This window comes from Pseudochaenichthys georgianus, chromosome 15, assembly GCF_902827115.2.
Source record: "Pseudochaenichthys georgianus chromosome 15, fPseGeo1.2, whole genome shotgun sequence".
Lineage (NCBI taxonomy): Eukaryota > Metazoa > Chordata > Actinopteri > Perciformes > Channichthyidae > Pseudochaenichthys > Pseudochaenichthys georgianus.
The window spans coordinates 9,576,798-9,591,760 of record NC_047517.1 but is presented as its reverse complement, the minus strand read 5'-3'; the positions used below and the strand labels follow the sequence as shown (position 1 = coordinate 9,591,760).

The window sequence follows — 14,963 nt, the reverse complement described above, 5'->3', positions numbered from 1 at the left end:
TCTCATAGATATCTTATCTTTTTCCATAAATCAATCTTTTCACAACTGTTTAGTTTGTTACATTAACATTAGTATCAGGTTAGCTAAACTCAACTTAGTCTAAATACCTGATAAGCAACCGTTTGCAAAAAAAGAAAGAAAGAGCAGTTACTGTAGCCCCATAGCTTACTTATGGCTGCATGTTAGCATTGCTTTAGCCAGCTGATTAGCTTGCAAGCAAAGCTCAAAACAAACTAGCTACTTTTCAGACTTGTTGATAACATTTTTATCAAAAGCAATTAGCTACAAAGCTACAATTACTTTTTGATAAGTTACACAATGATGTAGTAACACAAAGGGTACAAAATATGTCCACATGCAAACATTTGCATAGCTAACTAGCTTATAACAAATTAGATAGCTAGCTCACCAAAACTGCTGCGTGTGGCCATTAGTCGATTCTTAAAAAGCCTCTAGGAGCAAATGTCTCAAGGAAAGTGTTCTAAACTGCTTTCATAATATAATTAGAGAAGCATGCTTGAAAAATGCTACTCATATCAGATAGGAGACCACGGAAGGTAAAGTAAGTTACCTTATAAAGTTGTCAGTTGGCTTTTTCTGATTTAAAACCATGGTAGGCTAGGCTACCAAATAGTCCAATGTTCAAAATGCCTTACCAAACAGGAAGAGTTCATCAATAGATAAACAGGTTGCATGAGGCCAAATGCGTAGCCTTTGATTTGAAGGGTTAATGTTTGACATCTGCTGACAGTCAGCAAATTAGGAACATCTTGTAAACATCTCACTGAACTATGACAAACTACCATTTCTAAAATGGGGACCAAACCGTTCCCTTTTTCACAATATTCTGACTTTGAAAGAATCAAACTGACGTTTCATTAGGCAAAGAACGTAAAGCGAATTAATTGAAAAAATAAAATGCAAATTAGTACTTTTCCACCAGCTAAGTTAAAGTGATTAAACAGGCATCCTGAACATGTAAATAAGTTAGGACAGACACTGTCAAGCATGTGTTAGACACTTTGGCTTGTCAGCATTTGGTTGTTAGTGTTCTATAGTTTATGTTGGCCGTTGTATTTGCTGTCTAAAGATAAAAACAGATAAATACACTTGAGGTGCTCTAATGTACAAATGTATGGCTGTGAGCATCTCATTACATCAGACAAACACAACTACAACATTTATGGGAATGTGTTGGGGATATTGATACACATCAAATGTTTCCCTTACTGACTTTCGCAAAATACGTAAAAAAATGTAAAAAAATACAAACAGAAGTACCTCAAGTGATTTCTTTTAAAAACTAGACTGGGGAAATGTTTTAAAAGGCAATAGTTCTGAAATTCATTATATCCTAATCTGCAGTAAACCCAGTTATTTTAACCAAGTAGATACACTGTATACTGTCAATGCTCTAGAAAGACTGTTGCTATGGCACTTTGTTTTCCCTCCAAGTGATCCATCAGTGACCTTGTGTTTTTGAATTGACTCTGAGTGAGAATGGTGTCCCATCAGCAGCATCATCAGAAATAGTGAAAGGTCGGGAAGCAAGAAAGAAAAGTCTTGCACATTTTACAAGACAGACTCAATGGCTTCCGGCATGGCCGCTGAGTCTTTGGTTTGGTGTGCGACGAGCGGGGAGGTCTCCTCTTCCGCCTGGGCATTGGCCACCGACTCCACCCGAACCTCAGCCAGCTCCCCATCCTGCTGCTGCCGCTCTTGCTGCTTCTTTATTTCCTGTTGGTTGATATGGTGGAGGATTCCAGCTCCCAAAGCATCGCCTTCCACATTCACCACCGTTGTGGTACGATCCCTGTAGTAGGAGTAAGAGACAGACAGCTGAGTTCGGTGTACCTTAAAAGGGACCTATCATGCTATATTTGAAAACATATATTGTAGGGCCATACCTATACAAAACATGTCTGTGAAGTTTTTGGCTTAAAATACCAAACAGATCACCCATTGTAGCCATGCCTCATACCCCTCTATTCTCCTCTATTCCAGCCCTGTTCCAAAAAGGCTGATTCTGTGACCATAGCTTTAAATGGAACAGCTGCTACTAGCCACGCCCCTTTGTAGCATTTCCCCTGCTAAGAGAGTTTCTACCAGGAGAAACTCAGCTAAACGCTGCCTTGATTAAATGCCATATTATGTTCCCAACCACTTCAAGCATTATTTCTGATTTGTCTTATTATTTTCTTATTTCTTGTTGCGTGCATATGTAACAGAGTTGAACATGTGAATACATAATTATAAGTTTGTGAATGTTTAATTCATAATAAGTTGTGAATTTTAAGAGATGAGATTGTTTCATTCAATATTTTAAGTTTTGTTTCCAACACCATCCCGTTGCACGTCTTTTTTTACTTCCGGTATGTATTTTCTACCCTCCGCGGACTGGCCATCTGTATAATCTGGAGAATCACAGAACAGCCGGTCGTCAAGGGCCGGCTCGATTCGCTGATGGCCGTCACCGCCCTTAATTTCTTATGTTTTTAAAAGGCATCATTGAAGTTGTACCGACAGAGGTCCGCCGTTAGCCCGCAGCTAGGCTCCCCCCAGTTGACGGTTCGATAGCACCCCAGCCCCCCCCCCCCTCTCTATTGCCCCTTTCACACCAACGCGTTTCCAGCTCCGGCTCGGAGCTGGAGCCTGAAAAGTACCGGTTTTTCCTGTTCACACCGCAGAGGCGCCGCCTCTTAGCTCCAGAATCCGGTTCACTTCCAGCTCCAAAAAATGGTCGGTCTAGAGGCAAGAGCTTCGGAGCTAAGAGGCGGCGTTGCTTACGTGTAATTTTGGAGAAACCAGCTCGAGTGCGCTAGAATTTGAAAATACACTGCCTGAGAATATCTGCCACTTCCTTACAGAGCCCCTCCTCCAACACACATAAGTTTGTGCACAGATGGAAGGCTGATAGGCAGGTAGGCCATCCAGTTATTTTAGCCGGACTGGCCATCGGGACGAATCCCAATGGGCCGGTACCGAAGTGGGCCGGTCCGGCCACTCGGCCCACTCCGATCAGGCCACAAGGTCCACCGTTTCTCCGCAGCGAGGCTCCGGTGCGTAAAAGCTCTTTGAGCGCTTGTGAGTTACACGTCCCACCGCCTCCTGGAGTGACCACACACACCTGGCCGAAATGTCCTTAAAGTGAAGTCTGAGTACGAAATATATCTCAAATAATGTATGCACTATCATTTCCCCACGTAAACATAACAGTCTGCAATTAAATGGTTGTTTCCTGTGTGCTCCACTTTCTCCTTGGCGCACCGGTAACTTTCCCAAAAAAACAAAACATTAGGATAACGTGTTAGGATAACGGGTTAGGATAACGTGTTAGGATAACGTGTTAGGATAACGGGTCAGGATAACGGGTTAGTATCTCGTGCGCACGAGATACTAACCCGTTATCCTGACTTTTTTTTTCTCTCTCTGTTTTTATTTCTTTTCATGTCCCCAGGGGCTCCATACTAACCCTACTAACCCTACAACTAACTATTGGTACCCAGTCTTTTCCTCTGTTTTGTTTTCCATGCCACTATACCAAGTTCGAGTTGACTGAAGATAGCAACGGTTTGTACAACTACGTGTAGCTCAGACTCTCAGTTGACTACCGTGGCGCCACCACATCAAACTGCCTTCAAATCATTCAAAAATAAATGTGTTGAATCCTCCCATTGACAACCAAACAGGGATAAGTTTGCACCTCATCAATGGACCAACTGCAGGTTGCCATTAATTAACTTGTAATTCCCTAATCTGACCAATATGAAAATTGGTTCTTCTTGAGGGCTTGGGCTCAGCCTGCTTGGAATCTCCACTGAGGTGGTTAAGTCGTAACGTGCCCATGTGTATCATGCTGCTGTTGTGTGTTCTCTACTCCAGGAAGGCAAGCTGGTACAAGTACAACAGATTGTTCAGGTTTCCCAGGAACCCTGGTCTAGTTAAACTAACCGTAATGTTGGTTACTTGTTTACAGACATGATCAGATGTAGCTCTGGGTGTTTTTTAATACTAATTTCAGTTGTTATTTGCAGGCTTTACTTACACAATCCAATCAACAGCCAGCATAAGTGACAGGTCGTTGGTAGGCAAGCCGATGGCCTCCAGGATGATGGCGATGGTTATGATGCCGCCAGCTGGGATGCCTGCTGCGCCCACACTTGAGGCTGTAGCTGTCACACTAGGAATAATGATGAAATAATTATATGAACTACTACTAATAACACGCATGGAACAGAAAGCAGACTTTTCAATGTAAGAACAAATCAATGGAATGTGGATTTTGGTATGTGTTTTCTTCTCATGCTGATTAATAGGAAGAAAACTTGTTATCGTTCCCTGAACTCACAGGATGGTGAATATCTGTCCAGCGTTCAGCTCATAATTGTTGAGCTGAGCGATGAAGACAGCAGCGATGCACTGGAATATGGCTGCTCCGTCCATGTTGACAGTGGCCCCAATGGGAAGGATGAAGCGGCTGATGCGCTTGTCGACTCCATTGTTCTCCTCGATACACTTTATCATGGAGGGAAGAGTTGCTGAACTGATGAGAAAGACAGATAGAGATACAACATAACCATTGCAACTTTATCAGCCAATTAAAACCAATACCATTAACAGTTACAATTGAATAACATACAGTTCAAAGAATGTGACACTCCCTACAAGGGCTCCTTAAAGGGCTATACAAACCTATATTGCAGAAAATCAGCTCTGTGGCTAACACACATTTGTGATACCTAACTTGTTTTGTTTAGCAGGATTATCTCCACATATTAACATCACTTTTTGATTTTGAGGCGTAATTGAATTTGGCTAAATTAAAATGTTAACTTTGGACATTAATGAGATATATAGCCTACTGACATATTTTATGTTGTAGAACAAAATGTCGAAGTCCTGTTAGCTTATTCAAATATGTTATTTCAGGCTTCTACTGTAACTGCACAACTATTAAACGTTCAAAAAACCATTGACTTCTAGACGAGGGAACCTAGACTCTAGACCAGGCATGGGCAAACTAAGGCCATATACGGCCCGTTGGGCTTTTGAATCCGGCCCGCCGAATATTGGTACAAAATTGTCCAAATGATAGTAAAGACCGCATTAATTTAGCCTTTTTCCTGCAATACCCGGCATTTCAGTTGATCCTACAAGATGGCGCACTCTAGACACAATTTACCTTTGCTGGAGTCTGGTCTATTCTCTCAGCTGGCCCCACTCGGCAACCCGGCAAGATCGGTGAATACAAGTTGTAACAAGCAGTAGCGCTGAGCAAAGTGACTAGAACGCGACCACACATTTATAAAAAACACTTATATAAACTCAGGCAACACTAACCAGGCTCAGTGTGATTCTGTTTATTTTACCTTACTTTAACAACCATCCGTTCACTGTTATTGACCAAGAGGCAGACTTTTTCCTGTTGTTTTGTATTATTGCAGCTATCGGATCAATACATGGGCTACATGTGGCCATCACAAGTAAAATCATAACGAAAACTACGCCGGTAAAATACCCGACGCAGTCCTCTATTGATGTTGTTGTGAGCGGTGTTGCGGAGAAAATCAGCGACGTAAAACGCGGTGTGGGTCATAAGAAGGCACGTAAACGGTTACGTCATGACGCAAACAATGACGCAATAACGCAATAATTCATCTTTGAACCTAATTCACCTTTGAACCTGCATCTGTAACAATGAGTGGACCAAAGGAAAGAAAAGTCAATATTGCGTGCCGAGTGTATAATGAGGAGTGGACAGCTAAATATGTTTTACCGATCTGCTACTGGCCCGGCCCGTCTGTCAAATTTTAAAACTCATAGTGGCCCCCGAGCCAAAAAGTTTGCCCACCCCTGCTCTAGACTCATTAATGCACCACTATTACTAAAAAGCAGAACTTATTTTCCGTTTGAGTTATGGTCATCTGGGACCCTGCGACGTGATGTTATACTGTACCTTGAGCAAGTGGCGAAGGCCGTGGTGAAGGGTGTGACGAGGCCTGACAGGAAACTGAAGGGGTTCTTGCGTGTGAAGCCGAAGTAGATGAGGGGCAGGACGATGCCGCCGTGGATAACGTGGCCCAGGATCGAAGCAAAGATATATTTTCCCAGACTAGTGACCAGAAGACCAACATCTTCCATCTCCACAATCTTACTGCCCACAAGGAACATGATGCCAAAAGGGACATACCTGAGAGACACAAGAGGTAAGAAAAAGGAGGAGGAAGGCTTTTAGAATGTTGGATGATAACATTAACAAGGTAGGCACAGACAGTCAGTGCCTACCTCATACAACCGTTTACATGTTGAGTGTTATCACAAAATACCATCCAATACAGTACAAATGTACCATGATTATTTATATCATTGGAACCCCACATGCACTCCACTTCACTCACCACATGATCCAGGACACCAGCACCATGGTGGCCTCGTTGAAAGCATTGAAGAAACGGATGAGTTCCTCCCCCTCTTCTCCCAGCTTCCTCAGAGCCACGCCAAACACCATCGCAAATAACACCAGACCAAGGATGTTCATGCCATCTGTGTCTGTCCCAATAGGCACCTAAAACAAACAGAAGAGTTGGACTTTAGGAGACTTAACACAGTGAAGAGGTTGTGGAATGGAGACTGGGCAACTGTACTTTCTTAGACACCTTAGAAATACATGATTAAACAACAACTCTGTTCTTCTCAGCCTTGATTGGGTTTATGATCTCATACCCTTTATGATACGGTACAGCAGCATGCACAGTCAAACATGGACAAATCTACAGCTAGTTTTAATTGTATTTTATTAATGCATTATGTTTTTGTTTTTTGTAATCAACATTTCTAAGCATTTCTCACACCTAGCATTGGGATCGCCCACCCTCCTCACTAATGTTGTGTTTCCAAGGCATGGTAAATCCCTAGGTGACTAAACCAAGCAAATGCACCGGACATTGAAGCAAATTTTCGTAGTGGCCAAATGGTGGTACTAAAACTCCTGTGTCAGTCCATGACGTCTTTGGTCCCAAAATGTTTTGTTTTTTTCCATTGGCTTACATTAGGGCAATGGTTCAATCTCCACTGCATTCAGCATGTCGTTGTGTCCTTAGGCAAGACACTTCAACCCATATTGGTCCTGTAGGGATTGCCCACAGTAAGTCACGTTTGGATAAAAGCCTCTAACAAGTGACAAGTAATGTAATGTAACATGGTCGAGGAACCATGAACATAAGTGCCACATTTTGTTCCAATCCATCCAGTAGATGGCAAGACATGTTACTTCAAAATTAAAGGCCAAATCAGGGGATACCTCAGGAATAATCCTTCTTTTTTTTTAATGGGGATCTTTACGATAGTTGTTCAAATATCTCTGTTTTGACCAAGTAGTTGAGCAACATAAAGTATAGGGTATGCTTTGACTGGAAATGTGTAGACTTTCATTTTGGAGGTGTATGCTTGTCAAACAACAGTGATGATATATGCCGCCGTATTTTGTGCGAAGTAGTTATCTGTGTGAACTTGGGTTCTAGGGCAGATGAGGATTCAGTGAACTGCATGATGGATAACTAAAAAGGACAGGAACAAATCCTGAGCTCAATCCCGTTCCATTGTTCGCAGTTCTCCCACAGCTCCACCACCTTCAATCCCTGGCACTGGTGGGGCTGTCCACGATGACCCACAACAGACGAATACCATGGACTGAGGCCAAAATCAGATCCTCTATCTGCTCCAACATACAGGGTCGGTGGGGAAAGGCAATAACCACTTGGGAGAAGTAGTTCGATTTAGTTTTTTATTGTACGGTCAAACAGTGTTGAATCATTTGAGTGTGTCGCTGCAGAAGACTCACAGGGTGGTGATGAGGAAGAAGCCTAACAACTAGAATGTGCTAATATGTGAAAGACTTCTGTTGAACTGTCTGTATAATGACATCCATCTGTTTTTTGGCTACCGATCTCTGCCTAATTGTCTGACACCGACAAACTCGTCAAACACTTATCTATAATGACAGGCCTAAAGGAAATCTAGTAATGTGCATCCAGCCCAAGCTGTTTGTCCCCTGATAAGACGCACACATTATCTTTGTGACAGGCCCAATGGATACTGGTAGGTCATGCTGACCTGGACACTGGTCAACACTCTTGACCACCTAAAAACTCACCAATCAATAGAAACAGAAAACATTTTGTCAGCCTTCATAAATGAACTTGTTTTAAAGTTGTACCAGCCAAGGTTTGAAAACAGACCAGACTGCTGTGGTTGAATTACAAACCAGTGAGGATAAAGTCGAAAATGTTGGACATCTTTCCATGAGAAGTTTAGGATGTTTCCTCCAGTAGTTCATGTGAAAGACACATAATTAGTTGTGGGAAGAAAGACTGGTTGTGTGAAGTTGCCACATTGGTCAGATTATCCATTTCAATCATTTTCAGAAGTATCCCAGCATGTCAAACTGTACATCAGAAGGTTGTGGAACAGGTTTTTTTTTTTTTTAGATGCTGTTTGACAATCCAACCAGCACTTATTTTAGAGCCTACTGACACCTTACAGATATTAAGGTGTCAATTGTTTTTGCGTTAACGCGTTAATAACGCGTTAACGCAAAAACAATTAACGCGATTAACGCATGTGTATTTTTTTGTCATCGAGTTTAAAATACCATCTACAAGCTGATGCTGACAGTCCCGCTCCTGCGCCCGCTTGCGGCAGACCACACTTCCACGCTCACCGGCAGGCACCGACTGGCCATCGGGAGGACCGGGAGGGTGTGTGTATGTGTGGCGCGAGCGAGTGAGAGAGAACGCGCACACCTTACATGTATTGTTGTTAGCATCTGGTGCTAGCTAGCTGCGCTAACGGATATAAGGAGCTGTTTCAATGAAAACAGAGGAGCGACATTTCTCCCACAACTGCGCCGAGCACTTGACTTTATGCAGGAAGCCAGACAGTGGGTCATTGTACGAAAAGTCAGCACACTCAGCACGGATAGTGCGTGCAACATGATTGCAGCGTCCAGGCAGCTCCGGTTCGAGCATATGCCTTGAGTTGCACATAGCTCCAACGATCCATCACAGTGTCTCTCCACACACACACACACACACACACACACACACACACACACACACACACCACACGCACGCACGCACGCACGCACGCACGCACACATACACACACACACACACTGTATTGTATTATTGTATTGTATGAGAGGTTCCGGGTTGAATTGAGGTGAATATGTGTAATGTTCAGAGGTTGTTGTGTTTAATATTCAATATTCAATATTTGTCATTGTTCAAATGATAATAAACAAACATTTGCATAAAGCATATTTGTCCACTCATATGTTGATAAGAGTATTCAAAACTTGAAAAATATCCCTCTAAAGTACATTTAGAACAGATAAAACAATGTGCGATTAATTTGCGATTAACTATGGACAATCATTTAATCGCGATTAAATATTTTAATCGACTGACAGCCGTAATCTGATTACCTTCCTGTGATCTATTTATCCAGAAATAGGAAACACATCACGCACATACCACATACACTCTATGCAGACAATATCGCAGACAAATTGAAGAAATTGAAGCCACTTTCAAGCTGATTGCTAAAGAAGCAAAGCACAGAACTTTTGCAAACTACTGAAAACTATTTAAAACACGGAACATCAAAGTGTGACGTTGCTGATGCTACAAGGTTTTGTCAGTGTGAATTTGCCAGAGGAAGTGTTTTTCTTCGAATATTAGGATTAAGAAGACTCACTCACTTTTCATTGTGCCTTCAACCTTAAAATGCGCAGAATAAACAACACTTTGTTTGATGAAGATGTGCTTTGCTGCTATCTGCTCTTTGCATGTTTGCACTTTAAGGAGCAATGTAAATAAATAAAGCCTTTTATTCCATCAGAGTACCTTACCTGGTAAACAGTGCCTTTAAGGAACTTTTCGACTATTGTAAATCCAACCCGGTATCACGGAAAGACGTGAACATGTGACGATTTACCATGCTGGGAGACGTGAAGATGTCACGATTTCGTCCCTTCAAACGTGACAGGAGTTACACGGTATTGTTAACCCATGCTAACCAGTGGAGAAATACCCGGAAATGCCAAGCAAACGCTCCCCGACGGTCGGTTGTTATTGTCAATATTAATATAATAATGATTTTTTTTTTAATAGTCACACTCGATTACGCCGATTTTCTTGTTGCCCCAGCTGGTCGACACCTCTTTTAGCAGAAACAAAGGCTACATTCATGTATTAAATCGATGTTAATCCATGCGTGTGGATTCGGTTCATGTTAATTTACAAACTCTTCAACTACAACCGTAGTTATATTTAAAAACATGTTAGAAGGCCTCACGAAATACTTTAATGTAAATAAAAATGTAAATGTGAAGGACTGTGTGTATAACAAAATACATCCGTCATAAACGAAACCGGAAACAGACTAGGCAATATCCTCAGCTCGATGATTGGATGGTTTAGCCGCAATGCACGCTGGGATTTGGTGTTTATGCGATGTGAAATCAGAAAACATTTTTTAAAAATAAAATAATACTTTATTCCGAGTGTGCTTGCTTTTCTCTTTGAAAGTCATCACATAACGGCATTGTAATACACGGTTCGGCTGCATTAAATATTACATGTCTGCCGTAGTTCTCTATTTATAGAGCCCTGATGAGAAGACTTCTAGCTGAAACTGAAAACGTGACGTGGATCATAAATATATAAGCAATTAAACAACATCTTACATTTCTTTTCATACAATATGTCTCCTTGCAGTAACAGCACTAATTCGGCTGACTTTTATATTTGATCCAATTGGTAGAAAGGCTGTATTTACAGTATAGAGAGCGTGCACCGGTTTTGTTTTTGCATTTTTGTTGTCTAGCTGGCGCTGCTCTAAAAGATATAAGGAGCTGTTTCAACAACAAGGTGGAGGGAGAGTCCTCTGCTGTCAGACTGAGAGGCTGATAACTACAACTCAGGGGCCTCATGTATAACGCTGTGCGTAGGATTCACGTAGGAAAGTTGCTTACGTAGTAGAAATCCGAAAAATAGGTCCATAAATTTTCCGATTCACCGAACATTGCGTACCGGCGAGGAAAGTGCGTACGGCACTTCCTACGCCGGTTTCCCTTTATAAATCACAATCGACTCGAAATGCGGTACAGCTTCACGTAACGCCCATATTTGCCTATAAATAGTCAAAGAAACGCCCTTTCATTCATTCTGACTGACTGCAGGAAGAAGATCGCAGGAAATGACGACAGAACAACTAAAAAAGACATCTCGCACCGTGTCAGATTTTGGTTATTTTGGGGAGGTCGTGATAAATCATATTGTTTGGTGGATGCAGTTTGAACCAGAGTAGCAGCATGGAGGTCGGATCGTCACCAAAATAAATAAATAAGTGGTCCGAAAAAGTCTAATGACAAAATAAATACACATAGCCTTCCTCAGGCAGTGTGTTTGTACCGGGGACAGGAGGACCCCCCCCCCCCCCCCCCTTGATGAGAAACTAAGACATGATCGGGGAATCCCTCCGGAGTGGAGTCATGACGACTGGATCTGAATTATTTGTTTGTATAGGTTTGTGTTCCAGCTGTCGATCAGCAACTATATATCCATAATCCACCAGTTAAAGGAAATACAACTAATGTGTTGTGTTATATTAGCTGTACAATTTACATATGGTGTTCTTAGTTTCCATACCTCCTGTGTTTTACGAGCGACTTGTCAAGTCTTGGCAAACGGCATAAAACACGATTAAACGCGATAGTATATAAAACCATGCTCGTATCTACAACCTATAGAAATGCAAAACGGCGTCAGTTTAGACATAATTCTGTCCTCCTGCTTACCGCATCATTTATGAGAAAACATTTAATAACATTAGCACAACATATTCGAGGTGGTTTTAAATAACATATCCGTATTTATTTATTTCTCCAAGTTATGTGTTTGTGTGCACTGAGGAGTCGCAACCAGGCGTTTGTTTAATCATTTTAAGATTGGCTTTAATCAATGTTTGAAAATGAATTCTTCATATATGATGAATGAGAGGTAACATTTTATTTATGGTATTCTTTCCACATATTTCTCTCCATTCTTCCTTCTGCCAACGGTGTCGCAGTTTCTCGTCTCTCCCGTTTTTGTGTTTAGTGCGTACGCATGGGTTAGAGTTTGCGTGGAGGACCGCACGTTTTCCCGTCAAGTTAGTATTTTATAAATCGCAAACATTGCGTGGAAACTGGCGTATATCCCCTTTATAAATGAGGGTGAGGTTAAGGACTCTCTGAGTGTTTAGATAGTTAACTTAGTCTAAGTTATCTCAGTGGGTCTCAAATGGTTTGGTCACCATTTATGTAAACACATATTTCCATTTGAGGGGGGAGTGATTAGTAAAATATGCATGAATAATACAAATAAAATGTTAACTAGGTGAAAAAAGGTAAGCTACACTTTTAGTTGTGGGCTTGTTGAGAGCTAAAACTAGTCTTTGCTGCTGCCTCAAAGAGGAGCAGGGGGGAGAGGGGGGAGAGGAGGGAGACAGGTGAAGCTGGTTCAGGGGCCTAGACACACCTCGCAACTATAAATTAACCAAAAATAAATAAATAAACAACTCTTTTTTTTAAATCATATTGGATATGGTATGTTATTGGTTATGGCCATGTTCTTATGATTTTATGATTATTCAAATGTATACAGTTCTGTTTCATATGGGCATTTCCATAGATCTAGTCTCTTTATTTTCCCCTCAAAATGCACCAGATTGATGCATTCAACTCCAAAATAAAATAAAAAACGTACTGGGGGGAGCATGCCCCCGGACCCCCCTAGAGGATTTGAGGTCCACCCCCAAAATATGTTCACATGGATATGTTCCCAAATGTTGCACATTTTTAAAATATGAACCCTTGTCCATATATTTATTATTGGGAAGTAGATGTAAATAGAGGGCTATCAGTATGGGCAGCAATGCTATAAATATTCACAAATAAATCCAGCAAAATGGCACAGAAAAAATGGTATTGGCCTGGCTGAGTGTATAATTCCTGGCTGACTTATTGTCTCAGTCCGGCCCTGCATGTTACTGATCATCCTTCTCCCTTAACCAGGCCATCCATTAGTCTCTCACACAGTGCTTACTCAGGGAGTTTGCCTATATGAATGACTCAAACACACACTTAGAAGCCGCTCGGAGCAAACCACTTTTCCTTTCGAAAGTGCAATTGTTAGCACTTTACACAAGGGTAATGTGTGTGTGGGTTGTGTGTGTGGGTGTGTGTGTGGTGTGTGTGTTGTGTGTGTGTGTGGTGTGTGTGGTGTGTGTGGTGTGTGTGTGTGGTGTGTGTGTGGTGTGTGTGTGTGTGTGTGTGTGTGTGGTGTGTGTGTGTGTGGTGTGTGTGTGTGTGTGTGTGTGTGTGTGTGTGTGTGTGTGTGTGTGTGTACATGTGATGCTACCAGTTCATACCTTTTGATAGAGGGCAGTCCCGTTTGTGTCGTTCCCTACAGCAACCATCTTGTAATCAGTGGCATACTGCAACATAAAGGAAAGATGGTTTAATTCATACATTGTACATTCTCACGTAAAGGACAAGACTCCCCTATGTGTTTATTAGTTAGCATTTGAGCATTTGGAAGTAGCAAAGCTAGCTGTTTCCCCCTGCTTCTACAATTTCCTCCAACCTCAAGCTCCATAATTACCCATGATGATAGTGGTATTGATCTTCTTATCTAACACTCCTTAAAATATCAAACTACTCTTTTAATTTCAATAATTTGAGCATTTTGGAAGGAGCCCTGCTAGATGTTTCCCATTGCTTCCACACTTTAAGCTAAGCTAATATAATTTCTTCCAAGCTCAACCTCCATAATTATCAACAGACATTAGAGAGGTATCGGTCTTGGCTTCTAACTCTCCTTGAAATGTCATTCTACTCCTTCAATTTGAAACATTTGAGCATTTGGAAGAAGCCAGGCTAGCTGTTTTCCCCATGCTTCCATACGTTATGCTAAGCTAAATGTATCTCCTCCAAGCTCAACCTCCTTAATCTCCCATAGACATGATAGAGGTATCAGTCTTTGTATCTAACTGTCCTTAATATGTCAAACAACTCTTTTAGTATCAATAAATCAAGCATTTGGAAGTAGCCAGGCTAGCTCTTCCAACTGCTTCCAAACGTTATGCTGTGCAAAACTCATTTCCTTCAAGCTCAACCTCCGTAATTACCCTTCGACACATGAGAGGTATCGATCTTCTTATTTAACTCTCCTTGACATGTCAAAATACACTTTTAAAATCATTTTATCAGAACAGCACTTAAAGGGAACATTTATATAGTTGTAAAGAGGGTTTGTATGAGTAACTCAAAGCAAATGACCTACAGTTTGGAGCAGTGCAGACTTAAGCTAAACAATCAGCAACGATTGACAGAAATCAGTCAAAAGTAAAAAAGGCCCAGTTTGAAATGTTTGTTTCATTGGCACAAATGGCATTACTTGTGTATTTGCATTGGTCTTATAAGGAATGCAGCATGTGCACGGGGTTGGGGGCCAGCTTCAAACTGTCCATTGAAGTGCAGACAGCCTTTCAATAGTAATGGAGACAACCAGCACTGCAACAAAGACCCCCCTCTGTGCAGTGCTTTAAAAAGCCCTGCAACCCAACATGTTGACAGATCTATGGACTTTAAATGAAAAGCAAAGAGATATACAGTACATAACTACACCCATAAAAATAAAAATAAAACCTCCCCCATAATCTAAATCTTACACTCCATGTGTTCAAAGGTCTGTTTAAGCATCTAGCTGCTTGTCATGTTGTGCAAATCTCCCCTCTCCTCTGCTTTCTTTGTTTAATCCACAGTTGGGCCCATTCCACAGGGGTTCTGCCAAAGTATAGGCTGGGTGCAGGGGCGGAATATCGAACTCCGTGACCTGACCTCTTCCTGTGCAAAGTCA

General features: G+C 41.6%; 1 protein-coding gene across 2 annotated transcripts in view; it reads right to left on the bottom strand.

The window, feature by feature from the left end:
- Positions 1–250: 250 nt before the first annotated feature.
- LOC117459638 (neutral amino acid transporter A-like) overlaps positions 251–14,963 on the bottom strand; it is a 39,618-nt gene continuing 24,905 nt past the window's right edge. The window contains exons 1-6 of one of the 2 annotated variants that reach the window (XM_034100657.1): positions 13,474–13,533; positions 6,399–6,565; positions 5,957–6,190; positions 4,349–4,543; positions 4,046–4,180; positions 251–1,813 (exon numbers count right to left, since the gene is read on the bottom strand). In XM_034100657.1, the coding sequence (XP_033956548.1) occupies positions 1,573–1,813; positions 4,046–4,180; positions 4,349–4,543; positions 5,957–6,190; positions 6,399–6,565; positions 13,474–13,521 (1,020 nt within the window). In that variant the 5' untranslated portion in view covers positions 13,522–13,533 and the 3' untranslated portion in view covers positions 251–1,572. Of the gene's footprint in view, positions 1,814–4,045; positions 4,181–4,348; positions 4,544–5,956; positions 6,191–6,398; positions 6,566–13,473; positions 13,534–14,963 lie in introns of those variants that run through there. The other variant, XM_034100658.2, reaches the window with a different exon arrangement.